The sequence below is a fragment of the Nicotiana tomentosiformis genome, chromosome 9, assembly GCF_000390325.3.
Source record: "Nicotiana tomentosiformis chromosome 9, ASM39032v3, whole genome shotgun sequence".
NCBI classification, from domain to species: domain Eukaryota; kingdom Viridiplantae; phylum Streptophyta; class Magnoliopsida; order Solanales; family Solanaceae; genus Nicotiana; species Nicotiana tomentosiformis.
Window position 1 is genome coordinate 68,658,628 of NC_090820.1, and position 13,688 is coordinate 68,672,315.

Here is a 13,688-nt window from a genome sequence, read left to right on the forward strand (position 1 = left end):
ACTCTGCCCCAATATCCAATGCACCGCCAAAATGAGCCGAAAGACTTGTGCTCTATTAGCACGCACACTTAAAGAAGTAACCCCACATTTTAAGCAACCGAGTGAATTACTTCTCCTTGCATATTACATCCATAATGAATAACAGACCCGAATCATTCCAAGATTTTCACATATCCATAAAGTTTAGTACTTCATGAAACCAACAATTCTCTTTCCCCGTACTAACCTCGAAGTCAGCCTCCTTCAAGTCATAACTGATCCACAAATATTCCTCAGTCTCTAACTAATATAACGCATGACCATGCAATTTAATTGTCGATAGCAGACTCCCCCGCTTGGCTCAAAGCCATGGAACATAACATCCGATAACCCACAATACCCTTACTCCATAATTGCCATGATCTCACAATGTAATTCAACTAATTCCTTCATATGCTCATGTAGCACCAGCCATAAAATACCTCAAATCTTCTACTAAGCGCATATCCATCATCGTGACACTCGTGCAAACTTCCTCAAGCGATCCGAACTCGAATTGTAGCACATATGCATCATATTAGGGAGGAAGAAATCTCTTCACAAAACACCATAAGGATCACACATCTCTGGACCACCCCGCAGGTCATAACCAACATTTGTAGACCACCCCGTAGCCCCTCGAAGATAGGTATGGACGTCATCATACCAATCCGCAAAACTCTACTAGACACTTGCTCACGACTTGTAGAACCTATGTGTAAGGCCCCGTAAAATTTTGCCAAGGAATTTAAGGTTTTGTGGTGCCGAGGTAGGTTATGGGTTTGAGAATTGTAGAAAATGAGCCACGATACGGACCTTTTGGGTTGAAAAATGTACTGAAGTATTGATGGAAATTTTTGGCAGAAGAAGGCAATTTTGTGGTCAATTTCGCGACCATAGAACTATTCTGCGGACCGCATAAGTATCGCAGACTGGAACAGAAAATGGGCAAATTTTGAAAAATAATTCTGCTAGCCGCAAAATGATTCTGCAAGCCGCATAACCGTTCTGCTGGCCGCATAATCATTCTGCTGGCTACATAAAAATTTTGCTGCCCACATAACAATTTTGCTGGCCAAATAATCGATTCTGCTGCCCGCAAAATGATTCCGCTGCCCACATAATGATTCTGCTACCACATAATTGCATCACATAATTAACTTCGGGGGTCATTTTTGGAAATTTTCTTATCCGACCCTATTTTGATATAAGGCCTTAGGGGGTCATTTTGAATGCAAAAATCTAATATTTTTAGAGAGAAGTGAGAGTGTTATAGAGAGAGCGGAGGAAACCCTAGGCTAATTGTTCATCAACCCTTGCTCAAGACTTGGAGAATTCACAAAGAAAACTGACAAGGTCTTCATCTGAGAAGTAAGGTTCTAACCCTAGTCTTCAATTTCGAGTTTGGGCAGAAGATGGGAGATTGGGAGTGTGATTCTTGGGTATGAGAGTTGTTATTTATGCATGCATATAAATATATGGATGGTGGGAAGGTAATTGAGCAATTATGAGTAAACTCTTGGTATTGAATGGGTTATGGAGTGAAGGAAATCTTGTAGAAGAACCTTGTGGTAAAATTTACACACCTAGTATTTGATAAAATGCCCAAATAATTTGAAACCATGAATATATTTCTAATTTGTGTACAATTCTGTTATGTCTCAAAATAGATTGGGATTGCTAGAATTTTCGGAATATTGTAGTAACTTAAGGAAAGCTCAAGCAATGTATGTTGGCTAAACTAACCTCTTAGAATTGAATTCTATGATATTCCCATAAGTTTCAAGTATGGTTGACTCAAGTTCCTTATTCCCATGTTCCGAGTTGTTCCCAATAAATTCAATTGTCTCGAGTAAGCAAAGTGTCGAGAATTATCTATTCAAAATATGTTCCAAATGTTCCTATCACATTATGTTATCCTTCGGGAATGTGTTCAAGAATGATATGTGTATTAAAATGTTATGGCTTTGAGTCGTGTTTCAAATGAAAGTCCATTATGCTTAACTTGGAAAGAATACTCCATGCGTCTAAAACTCCTATTTCTCATATGTGTACTTAAGGCCTTGATTTCGAATGCTCATATTGTTGATAATCTATAAAGATGCTTGAAAGTGAAATAAGTGAGTTGGAGATATAAAGTGTGGCCATCGTGCCAAGAATGAAAGTTATACTTGTGGCCAATGGTGCCAATGAAATTAAATGATGTGAGAAAGGTTAAGAAATGAGCCTTCATTCAACTATTCCAAATTGACTTCGAAAATAAATTTGCCTAAAAGCTTGTGTACTCAAGTCATGCCCAAATGTGGTTGTTTCAACTAATGTTATGCTTTGTAAGTATTTCCAATGCGTTTTGAGCTCTTATATATATATTCATGAGTTGAAATTGTGTATTGCTTTTTTGGGGAAAAGTATTTCAAGAATAAATGATGTGTTACTCGTTTATGATTTTAACTTGTGCTTCGATTGCCAATCATTTTACTCCATTTCTTGGAAAGAAATTCATTGTGTTTAAAGTATTCATTACTAATGAGCCTAAAGTTGTGATTTTCGGAATATTCTATTTGTTGATATTTATCTAAGTTGTAGCCAAATTTGAGCGTGCTTAGTGCTCTTGGTTGGGCTAGAGATAGTCAACTACGAAATCTTGTTAGTGTTTGGGACAAACTAATAAAGAATTATTACCCAAGGATAAGAATAGTTAATTTCGAAATAATTAGTGGCAGGTTAGTAATATATTGGATTTTTCTTGAGTTTAAGTTAAATTGCTATGGGCCAAAACCCTGACTTAACCAGTGTCTCGCCCTAGGGTGCGTCAGTGTTGTTTGTGAAGAAGAAGGATGGTTCAATAAGGATGTGTACAAATTATCGGTAGTTGAACAAAGTCATTATCAAGAACAAGTATCTTTTGCCTAGGATTGATGACTTGTTTGATTAACTTCAGGGTGCCAAGGTGTTTTCCAAGATTAATTTAAGATCTGGCTACCATCAGTTGAAGATTAAGGCATCGCATGTCCCTAAGACAACTTTCCGGACTTGGTATTGACATTATGAGTTCCTAGTGATGTCATTTGGCTTGACAAATGCCCCATCAACATTTATGGATTTGATGAGTCAGGTATTTAAGACCTACTTTGATTCTTTTGTGATCATCTTTACTAATGATATTTTGCTCCTCCCATAGTTGAGAGGAGCATGAGGAGCATCTTCAGATTGTACTTCAGACTCTGAGAGATAATTAGTTATATGACAAGTTTTCAAAGTGTGAGTTTTGGTTGGACTCGGTTTCCTTTTTAGAGCATGTGATATTTACTGAGGGCATTAAAGTGGATCCTAAAAAGATTGAGACAATTCAGAACTGGCCAAGACCTACTTCAGCTACAGAGATTCGGAGCTTCCTAGGTTTGGCGGGTTATTATCGTCGATTCATGGAGGGGTTTTCATTCATCGCAGCCCCATTGTCTAGATTGACCTAGAAGGATGCCCCGTTCAGGTGGTCTGATGAGTGTGACTCAAGCTTTTAGAAGCTCAAGACTGCCTTGACTACAGCTCCGGTATTGGTGTTGCCTACTGGTTCGGGGTCTTACATCGTGTATTGTGATGTATTACATATTGGGCTTGGTGCAATATTGATACAGGATTGCAGAGTGATTGCATACGCGTCGCGATAGTTGAAGGTTCATGAAAAGAATTACCATGTTCATGACTTGGAGTTGGCAGCGATTGTTCATACATTGAAGATTTGGAGGCATTACCTCTATGACGTGTCATGTGAGGTGTTCACTGATCATCGGAGTCTACAATACTTGTTTAAGCAAAAGGCTCTCAATTTGAGGCAGCGTAGGTGGTTAGAGCTGTTAAAAGACTATGATATTACCATTTTGTATCATCCTGGGAAGGCCAATGTGGTGGCCGACGCCTTGAGTAGAAAAGCTATGAGTATGGGTAGCCTTGCGTATATTCTAGTTTGTAAGAGACCGCTAGCATCAGATGTTCAGGACTTGGTTAATCAGTTCATAAGGTTAGATATTTCGGAGCCTAGTCGGGTTCTTGCTTTCACAGTTTCTCAATTTTCTTTGTATGAGCACATTAGAGAGGGTCAGTATGGAGACCCCCATTTGCTTGTCCTTAAGGACACAGTGCAACAGGGTGATGACAAGAAGGTTTCTATTGGAAATGATGGGGTGTTGCGGATGCAGGGTCAGATTTGTGTGCCTAATGTAGATGGGCTTCGTGAGTTGATTCTCGAGGAGGCCCACAGTTCAAAGTATTCCATTCATCCGGGTGCCGCCAAGATGTATCAAGATTTGAGGCATTATTATTGGTGGAGACGAATGAAGAAAGATATAGTAGAGTATGTGGCTCGGTGTTTGAACTGCCAGCAGGTGAAGTACGAGCATTAGAAGCCTGGCGATTTGCTTCAGAGTGGAAGTGGGAGTGTATTTCCATGGATTTCGTTGTTGGGCTCCCACGGACTTTGAAGAAATTTGACGCAGTATGGGTCATTGTGGATAGGTTGACGAAATCGGCGCATTTCATTCCGGTGGCAGCTACCTATTCTTCAGAGTGGCTAGCTAAGATCTATATCCGCGAGATTGTTCTTCTTCACGGTGTGTCGATGTCTATTATTTCTTATCGGGGCACACAGTTCACATCGCATTTTTGGAGGGCCGTACAGCGTGAGCTAGGCACACAGGTTGAGTTGAGTACATCATTTCACTCCCAAACGGACGGGTAGTCCGAGTGCACCATTTATATATTGGAGGATATGCTTCGTGCCTATGTTATGGATTTGGGGGTTCTTGGGATCAGTTCTTGCCACTTGCAGAGTTTGCCTACAACAACAGCTACCAATCGAGTATTCAAATGCTCTTTATGAGGCCTTATGTGGGAGGCGGTGTCGTTCTCCAGTTGGTTGGTTTGATCCAGGAGAGGCTCAATTGTTAGGTACTGATTTGGTTCGGGATGCCTTGGAAAAGGTCAAGATGATTCAGGATCAGCTTTGTACAACACAGTCTAGGCAGAAGAGTTATGCCGATCAGAGAGTTTGTGATGTTGTATTCATGGTTGGAGAGAAGGTTTTGCTTTGGGTTTCACCCATCAAGGGTGTGATGAGGTTCTGAAGAAGGGCAAGTTGAGCCCTAGGTATATCAGACCCTTTGAGATCCTTGAGAGAGTTGGTGAGGCGGCCTACAAGCTTGCATTGCCACCTAGCTTATCAGCAGTTCACTGGTGTTCCATGTTTCCATGCTCTGGAAGTATCACGGTGATCTGTCCCATGTATTAGATTTTAGATCAGTCCAATTAGATAAGGATTTGACTTATGAGGAGGAATCAGTGGCTATGCTAGCACGACAGGTTCATAAGTTGAGATGTAAGAGTTTCCCGTCTGTTAGAGAGCAATGGAGAGGTCAGTGGATCGAGGCAGCTACGTGGGAGTCCGAGTCCGATATGCGGAGTAGATAACCTCCAATTTTTCACCAGTCCAAGTACTTTTCTATGTCCGTTTGAGGACAAACGTTTCTTTTAGAGGTGGAGAATGGGAAGACTTGATAGGTCGTTTTGAGTATTAGCCCTTATTTCCGTGTTTCAAGACCTCTGTTATCTCCGTTTGATGTTTCTTGTTCGCGTGCATGGTCCATGTCACTTTTGGAAAAGCTTTTATGTGAAAATTTGAAGAAAACATGATTTTTGGCTATAAAAATAATTTGAGTTGACCACGGTCAACGTTTTGCGAAAACGACCTCGGATCGGTGTTTTGACTATTCCGGTAAGTCTGTATAGTGATTTTGGACTTGGGCGTTTGGCCGTAATTTTAATTCGAGGTCCCTAGATTGGTTTGACTCATTTTTCCGAAAACTAGTATTTTGAAAGTTTAGAAATTACCTAAGTTTGAACGTAAGTTGACTTCCTGACTTTCGGGTTCGGATTTTTATGTTAGAACTTGTAATAGGTCTGTATTACTATTTGAAACGTTTCTGCAAAATTTTGTGCAATTCGAAATTGGTTTGACATGATTCGGACACTTAGATGTGATTCTAGTTATTCTTGAGTTTACTTTGAAATTTCATTCGTTTTGATAGTTGATTTGTAGATTTCGATGTTATTTTGGTGATTTGATTGTGCGAGCGAGTTCGTATGATGTTATTATACTTGTGTGCATGTTTGGTTTGGAGCCCGAGGGGCTCGGGTGAGTCTCAGACGCGTTTCGGATGAGTTTGGATGGTTTGAAGTCAGCTGGTGTCCTTCCAGCTCTGGTGTTCTGATGCAGATCTCACATTTGCGATGTCTGGCTTGCATTTGCGAGGAAATGTTTCGCAATTGCGAACAACACATGATTGCTTTTGCGTTCACATGGTCACATTTGTGATGCCTAGCAAAATAGGATTTCTTCGCAATTGCGAAGATATTGGCCGCATTTTTGAAGGCTGGTTATTCGCATTTGCGATCAATTTGTTGTATTTGCGACTTCTGTTCTTATGAGACAGGGTTCGCATTTGCAACCCTTGTCTTGCATTTGCAATGTTTGCAATTCGAACAAGACTTCGTAATTGCGGCATCTACAGCTGGGTAAAAGAGGGAAAAATCGAGACTTAGCTCGTTTTACACCATTTCTCAACCCTAAAAACTCTAGAGGAGATTTTCCAAGAGATTTTTCTTCCCAAATGCATTGGTAAGTGTGACTTTAATCCAATTGTTTTCAATTCCCCATTATTTTTCATGAGATTTCAACATGAAATTTAGGATTTCCATGGTAGAAATTATGGATTTGGGTAGAAATTAGGGATTTTGTAAAAATTAAGATTTAGACCTTGAATTGGTGACGGATTTCTAAACAAATCATATAACCAGGCTGGGGGTGAATGGGTAATCAGGTTTTTGTCCGAACCTCGAGTTTTGACCAAGCAGGTTTGGGTTGTCTTTTTTTACTTTTTCAAATATGATCAAAATTGAATCTCTTTCATTGATGGGTAGTTTCTAAAGCTTATTTGGAATCGTTTGATTGATAATTTGCTAGATTTTGTTGGTCTGGAGGCTTGTTCGAAAGGCAAGTCCGTGGTTGGCTGATTGCCTTGCTCGCGTAGTGAGGTAAGTGTTCGGTCCAACCTTGACTTGAGGCAATTAGGAATCCTTGAACTATATATTATGTGATATGTGGGAAAACAACGTATATGCGAGGTGCTGAGTGTAGATATGCCGACATGATATTTATTTCCATATTTTCATTCATTCCATGATATATCTTGTTTCATGCATTAATTGTTGCATGCCTTTGTTTGACTTCCATGCCTTAATCGTTACATACCTTTATTTGACTTCTATGTTATAATTGTTATTTGTCATTTAGTCATTTCTTTGCCTTATTTATCCATTCCTTTCATGACTCCATGCTTATTTGTTACTTGTTTCTACTTGCTTTAATTGCATACTTCAATTGTCACATGCCTTACTTGTCTCTCTTGATTTGTGGTATTTGTTGTTGTCACGCCCCAAAATCGAGGAGCGCGACCTGCGCTCAACCGAGTGAACTCGACCGAGCAAGCCTGTTAGATTCCTTCTACCCAAACTCATTTATGAATAAAGAAAATATATGTTTTTCTTAATTAAATAATAAAGTGGTCATATCTGCAATTTCCAATTTCTTACCATTAGTTTCACCATTTTTAAAGTCTCAAATGGACAAGTAATACATCCACAACATAACATAGTTTGTCTTTCCCAGCACCAATACACAACCCACAATATGTCTACGGAGCCTCTATAGATAAAGAAGAGTACAGTGATAATGCCAGCAACAAGGACCCGGCTATACCTCAAACAAAATACACAAAGTATAAAAGATTCATGACCCCGGAATGAAATGGGGCTCACCAAATCAGCTGGGAAGAAGGTGAACTGCTATCACTGACCAATATCTCCTACTGTGGAACCACCTGGATCCATTGAAAGATGCAGTGCCCCCGGCAAAAGGGACGTTAGTACTGTCAAATAGCACTAGTATGTATAACTAAACACCCTCTCAATAGAATGACAAATAATACAAATCAGATTATCATAATATCAATGAAAGCCTTAATTAACATCAAACCTCAATTTATGATCAAGACAGTGTTCAAATTAATTTCCATATCTCATATTGGGAGATTTTTAGTATCGATATACCATTGTCCACAATCCCAGTACCATTATTCACCATACCAATACCACTATTCACAAAACTAGTACCACCGCACTCTTAGCACGGAGTCCGATCACGACCCGATCGGCTAGGCTATCTCAGTAGAGACATCAAACACAATTTCTCTCAATATCAATACCACTGTCTTTAACACGGAGTCCGATCACGACCCGATCGGCTAGGCTATCCATTAGGGACATCGACCAAAATCATAATTTCAATTACAATTTCCAGCACAATCACCACCATGTGTGCGGCATGGTGTCCGATCACGACCCGACCCGACTGGCTAGGCCATTTTATTTGAGACATCAACCTTTTTATATCAATCATTGCATTTCATAATACTTTCACATCTTTTCATTTCATTGGCACTAGTGACCATAATTATAAGATCATTCTTGGCACGTTGGCCATATTCAGTATTTCATGCTCACATTATCAATTTCAAATATCATCCTCATCATCAACAATAAACACAATTCAAATCAAAGTGTGTAGTATACATGTGAGCAATTTAGAGTCTAATGCACATAGAGATATTTCACAAAATTTGGCATAATAGCCTTCATTTGAACTTGACTTAAAGTCGAAACATTATTAATGCATAGCCCATATTTTAACACATCTTCAATTGGTAACATAACATGAATAGAGCATTTGGGATGCTTGTTGAACATATATCTTTTAATCCAATCTTACTCGGAATAGCCAATTTCATAATGAATCTCTCGGGACTTATATAATTTACATGAATATCGTGGGATTCAATTCTAAGAGAATAGTTTAGTCAACATACCTCACTTGAGCTTCCTTACATTCTAAATATTCCGGAATTCTTAGCAACTTCAATCTATTGTAGAAATATAACAAATTGAATCAAAATTAGGAAGGTGATCATGGTTTGAGCTCATTTGAGCATTTTATCAAACACTAAGTGTGCATTAAGGTTCCAAGGTCTCTTTTATGGAGAATTCCATCATCCCACAACCCAATCTTTACCATTTTTAGCTCAAGAATCTTCCTACACCCTTTGATAACACATGCATGTAAAATAAACAACTCTCATGCCAAATATTATCTTGCTAGTTACCTATTTTTAGAAAATTTCGAAATTAGGGTTCAGGGTGTAGAATCTTACCTCTAGGATGAAGACCTAGTGAACTTCCCTTCTTAATCTTCCAAAACTTGAGCAAGAATTGAAGAAAAATTATTGAAGAACACCTTCTCACTCTAGGTCACTCTCTCTCACTCTAAAATATCAGATTATGTCTCAAAAATGGCCCAAGGAGTGTATTTAACGAAATAGGATCGAGTTTTAAAAACCCAAAAATAGAGCTCCGGAACAAGGTATGCGATCGCATATGCGATAGTATAACCGGTATGCGAACCGCATATCGGTCGCATAATTGGTTACAAAATAGCCAAAAGAACTATCTATGTATGCGGTCTCTATGTGGTCCACATAACTATTATGCGGTCGCATAATGCACCGCATAATAGTTATGCGGTCACTTAGTAGACTGCGTAGTTGCTTCCAACTGACCCAATTAACTGCCTCACTTTGCGGCCATTATGCGTCCGCAGAGTGATTCTGTGGTCGCATAAAGGACCGTAGAAATGCACTTTTCCGCCAAAATCTTTCCTTTACTTTCCGGTGCATTGTTCTACAATCCTCAAATACGTAAGCCTAGTCCGGCACCATGAAACATTATTTTCTTTCCAAACTTTACCGGCCTTTACACTTAAGTACTTCCAAATTTTCCATTGTGTTACAGTTGTATTCAATAATGTGGTTTCATTTGTGTGAGTTGTTTAGTTGTTAGATACCGATGAATTGGTAAAGTTGAGACTTTGAGTTGTTAGAGATTCTTTGATTATTATGCAGTTCCTTATTGCCTTGTACATTTACCCTCTTGATGTAGAAACTCTTGGAAATTTAGTTGTTGAATTCTTTATGTTGATTGAAATTGTTTAGGGAACGGGTTGCACGCCGCAACAAAAATTGAAAGGTAATGAATCAAAATGGTGGAATAAGGACGGATTATGATATTGACAGATGATGATATGGTGGTATCAGGTTGTGCTCCCCAACAGAGTGTATATGTGGTACTTTTTCGTGATTGTTGGATTTGCGTCGGTGTTGTGTTATAATACTATGAGACTTGTTATTCTGGGCTCTCTGGTAGTTGGATTTGGAGTTTGTTTTCATGAGTTAACTGCTTTGTTGCTGTTATTATTATTATTGCGTACAGGTTATTGTACGTGGCCCGCCTTAGCCTCGTCACTACTACTTCGAGGTTAGGCTCGGCTCTTGCAGAGTACATAGGGTCAGTTGTACTCGTACTATACTCTTCACTTCTTGTGCAGATACTAGAGTTGGTCGCAGCAGTGCTTAGCGAGATTGCCCGGATCCAGCTACATGTGGAGACTTGAGGTATAGCTGCACGGCGTCCGTAGCCCTAAAGTCCCCTTCTATGTCATTTCTGCTGTTTATTTTGATTCGGACAGTTTGTTTATTCAGACTTTTATCTGCAGTACTCTAGACGCTCATGTACTTGTGACTCCAGTTTCTGGGATTGTATTTAGATTACGTCATTTTATAGTTTATCACCTTATTTTAGACTATTCGGTTGTTATTATCATCATTTAATTTGAAATGTTAGGCATCATCACACTCCCGAGGGTGGAATTCTGGGTCGTGATAACATACCTCCATAAGTTGAGTCCAAATATATCTTTAGTGTATCGTATAACCATCTATGAAAGTGTGTCCCAAACTCAACCATCTAACAGTGATGTGGAAAATCTCTTAGCAGCTTCCCAAATATATCCCAAGCTTGACGAAGGAATTCACACTCTCACTGCTAAAATCCAGCAATTTGGATCCTTAGCGATTTTATCTTCCTAGAGGGGAAGAATTTGATCAAGAATTTCCGAGCTAAGTCATCCTAATTTTTGATCGAGATTGTCAGTTATTTCTGTAACTATGCTTTTGCTTTCTCTAGCAATGAAAAGGAAAATAATATCAATCTGATGTAGTCCGATGAGACACCTAGAAAACTATAGGTGTCTGTTATCACCAGGAAATTCAGAATATGTCGTTTCCAATCTTCATATAATATCCCAACATATTGACCTTGAGATTGCACCAGTTGCACAATGTCTGTTTCAGCCCAAAGCTATCGGTAATTGCAGGCTTAATGATAGCATGTGCCATGTTTGCAAGGCTAGGTCTCGCAGCTTCAATCACTGCTCGCTCAATGTTTGCCATTGCTAAAGGTTACAAGAGATAAAAAATTGTTAACTTAGTGCATTAGCTGGTTCATCTACGTCTAAATTCGCCTTAGTTGCTTCTTCAGATTCCTTAGCTGCTTTTGTTGCCTTTTAAAATTTTGTGGAATGTTCTTTCTAGTTCAATATAAAAGGGTGCAAATATCTTTATCCTCATCCTTTTCCTCTAACATTCACTTCGTAGTACCTAAGATGGTTTAGGTAAAAATACGAAAACTAAAAATTTGAACAGAAAACAAATAAAAGCTCAACTTAGATAAATAATCTACTTTTAAGTCCGCAATGATAGTGCCAACAACTTATTGGTCCCCAAGCACACGCAAGTGTATGTGGTCCACAGGTAGTAAAGTTATTAAAAATCAAATGTCATACTCATAGAGACTTAACCTTTATCGTGACCTAAGAAAACTAAAATCGATTATCTGGTCAAGCTTATCAAAGAGTAGTGGTTGCTACTAAACTACTATTGTAGAATTTAAATAGGTAATTGAACTAAACTAACAAGAATGCAATTTTTTATGATTATGGTTTAATTAATTGAGATAAAGATTTTAGGGTTATGATCGATTTATTGTCACACCCCAAATTCGGGGAGCGCGACCGACGCTCAACCGAGTAAACCCGGCTGAGCAAATCTGTTAGATTTCATTAACAACTTCCTTTTTCATTCCCATTAGCAGCTTCCTTCATAATTTCCAAAATATTACGGCTTTATAGAATTAATGAAAAATATGATTTCCAAATACCAACATATCTAGTTCAGTTCCCAATATCAACCACAACCCACAACCTGTCTACGGAGCCTCTAAGTACAATAGAAGAGTAATATGGAAATATCGGCAACAAAGCCCCGGCTATACCTCAAAACACAGTACATGAGAAACAAAAGATACATGACCCCGAAATGAAGTGGGGCTCACCAAATCAGCTGAAAAGAGTATACTGCTATAACTGATCAATGTCGTCTGCTGTAGAACCACCTGCATCCATTAAATATGCAATGCCCCCGGCAAAAGGGACATTAGTACTGTCGAATAGCAAAAGTATGTATAACTAAAAATCCTCTTTCAAAATAGAATGCCCATATAAGAAAAGGAAACACATAGAAACAACAAGTCACAATCAATAATATCCAAACGTCCAGTTAAAAGATAATAATTTTCAAATTACGAACTTCATATGTAATTTTGGTTGGGAGATCATTAGCACCGATATACCATTGTTCACAATACCAATGTTCACAATACCAGTGTTCACAATACCAATGCCACCGTACTTTTAGCATGGAGTCCGATCACGACCCCATCGACTAGGCTATCTTATTAGATATTCAACCACAATTACTATCAATACCAATACCACCGTAAATTTAGTACGAGTCCGATCACGACCCGATCGGCTATCCTATCTCATTAGAGAATCAACCACAATTACTGTCAATATCAATACCACCGTAAATTTAGTACGAAGTAGAATCACGACCCGGTCGGCTAGGCCATCTCATTAGAGACATCAACCATAATTACTATCATTACCAATACCACCGTAAGTTTAGCACGGAGCCCGATCACGACCCGATCGGCTAGGCTGTCTTATTTGAAGACATCAACCAAAATCTCAATTTCAATTAAGAGGAATAATTTTATCACATCAATCTCATCCTAAATAAGGAGAATAATTCACAAAAATAACATAGGTGCAAATATATTTACCTCATCATCTTTCACATTGTATAAATCTCCACTAGTATTTTTAGTCATTCACAACGACAATATTTCCTTGGCTCTTTTGACCATTCACAAGATTCTTTATTCAAGGCACGGTGGCCATATTTGATATTCCACACTTTCATTTCTTCCCTCTCATGTATCATCATCATAAATATCAACATACATATAATATTCCCGAAATCACAACTTTAAGTTCATTAGAAATGAACAATTTAAGCACAATAGATTTCTTTTCGAGAAATGGATTAATATAATTGGAAATTGATGCGCAAGTTAAAATCATCAACAAGTAACACACCATTTATTCTTGAAATACTTTTTCCCTAAAAGGATAATACATAATTTTCACTCACGAATATGTAAGAACGCAAAACACATTGGAAATACTCACAAAGCATATTATTTGTTAAAACAACCTCTTATGGCATGACTTGAGTACGAAAGCTTTAGGCAATTCTATTTTCGAAGTC

General features: G+C 38.5%; 1 protein-coding gene across 1 annotated transcript; it reads left to right on the top strand.

Moving 5' to 3' along the window:
- The first annotated feature begins 3,956 nt into the window (after positions 1-3,956).
- LOC138898933 (uncharacterized) lies at positions 3,957-5,138 on the top strand. The gene is made up of 3 exons (XM_070185042.1): positions 3,957-4,248; positions 4,401-4,625; positions 4,828-5,138. Exons 1-3 carry the CDS (start codon positions 3,957-3,959, stop codon positions 5,136-5,138), a joined length of 828 nt encoding a protein of 275 aa, XP_070041143.1.
- The last annotated feature ends 8,550 nt before the right edge of the window (positions 5,139-13,688 follow it).

What these genes read in the sequence shown, in the direction of transcription:
- LOC138898933 (XM_070185042.1), top strand. Translation starts at nt 3,957, where the DNA reads ATGGGTAGCCTTGCGTATATTCTAGTTTGTAAGAGACCGCTAGCATCA. An exon ending in GCCTAATGTAGATGGGCTTC is followed by an intron (nt 4,249 to 4,400) that starts GTGAGTTGATTC and finishes AACTGCCAGCAG; the next exon opens with GTGAAGTACGAGCATTAGAA. An exon ending in CGAGATTGTTCTTCTTCACG is followed by an intron (nt 4,626 to 4,827) that starts GTGTGTCGATGT and finishes TCTTGGGATCAG; the next exon opens with TTCTTGCCACTTGCAGAGTT.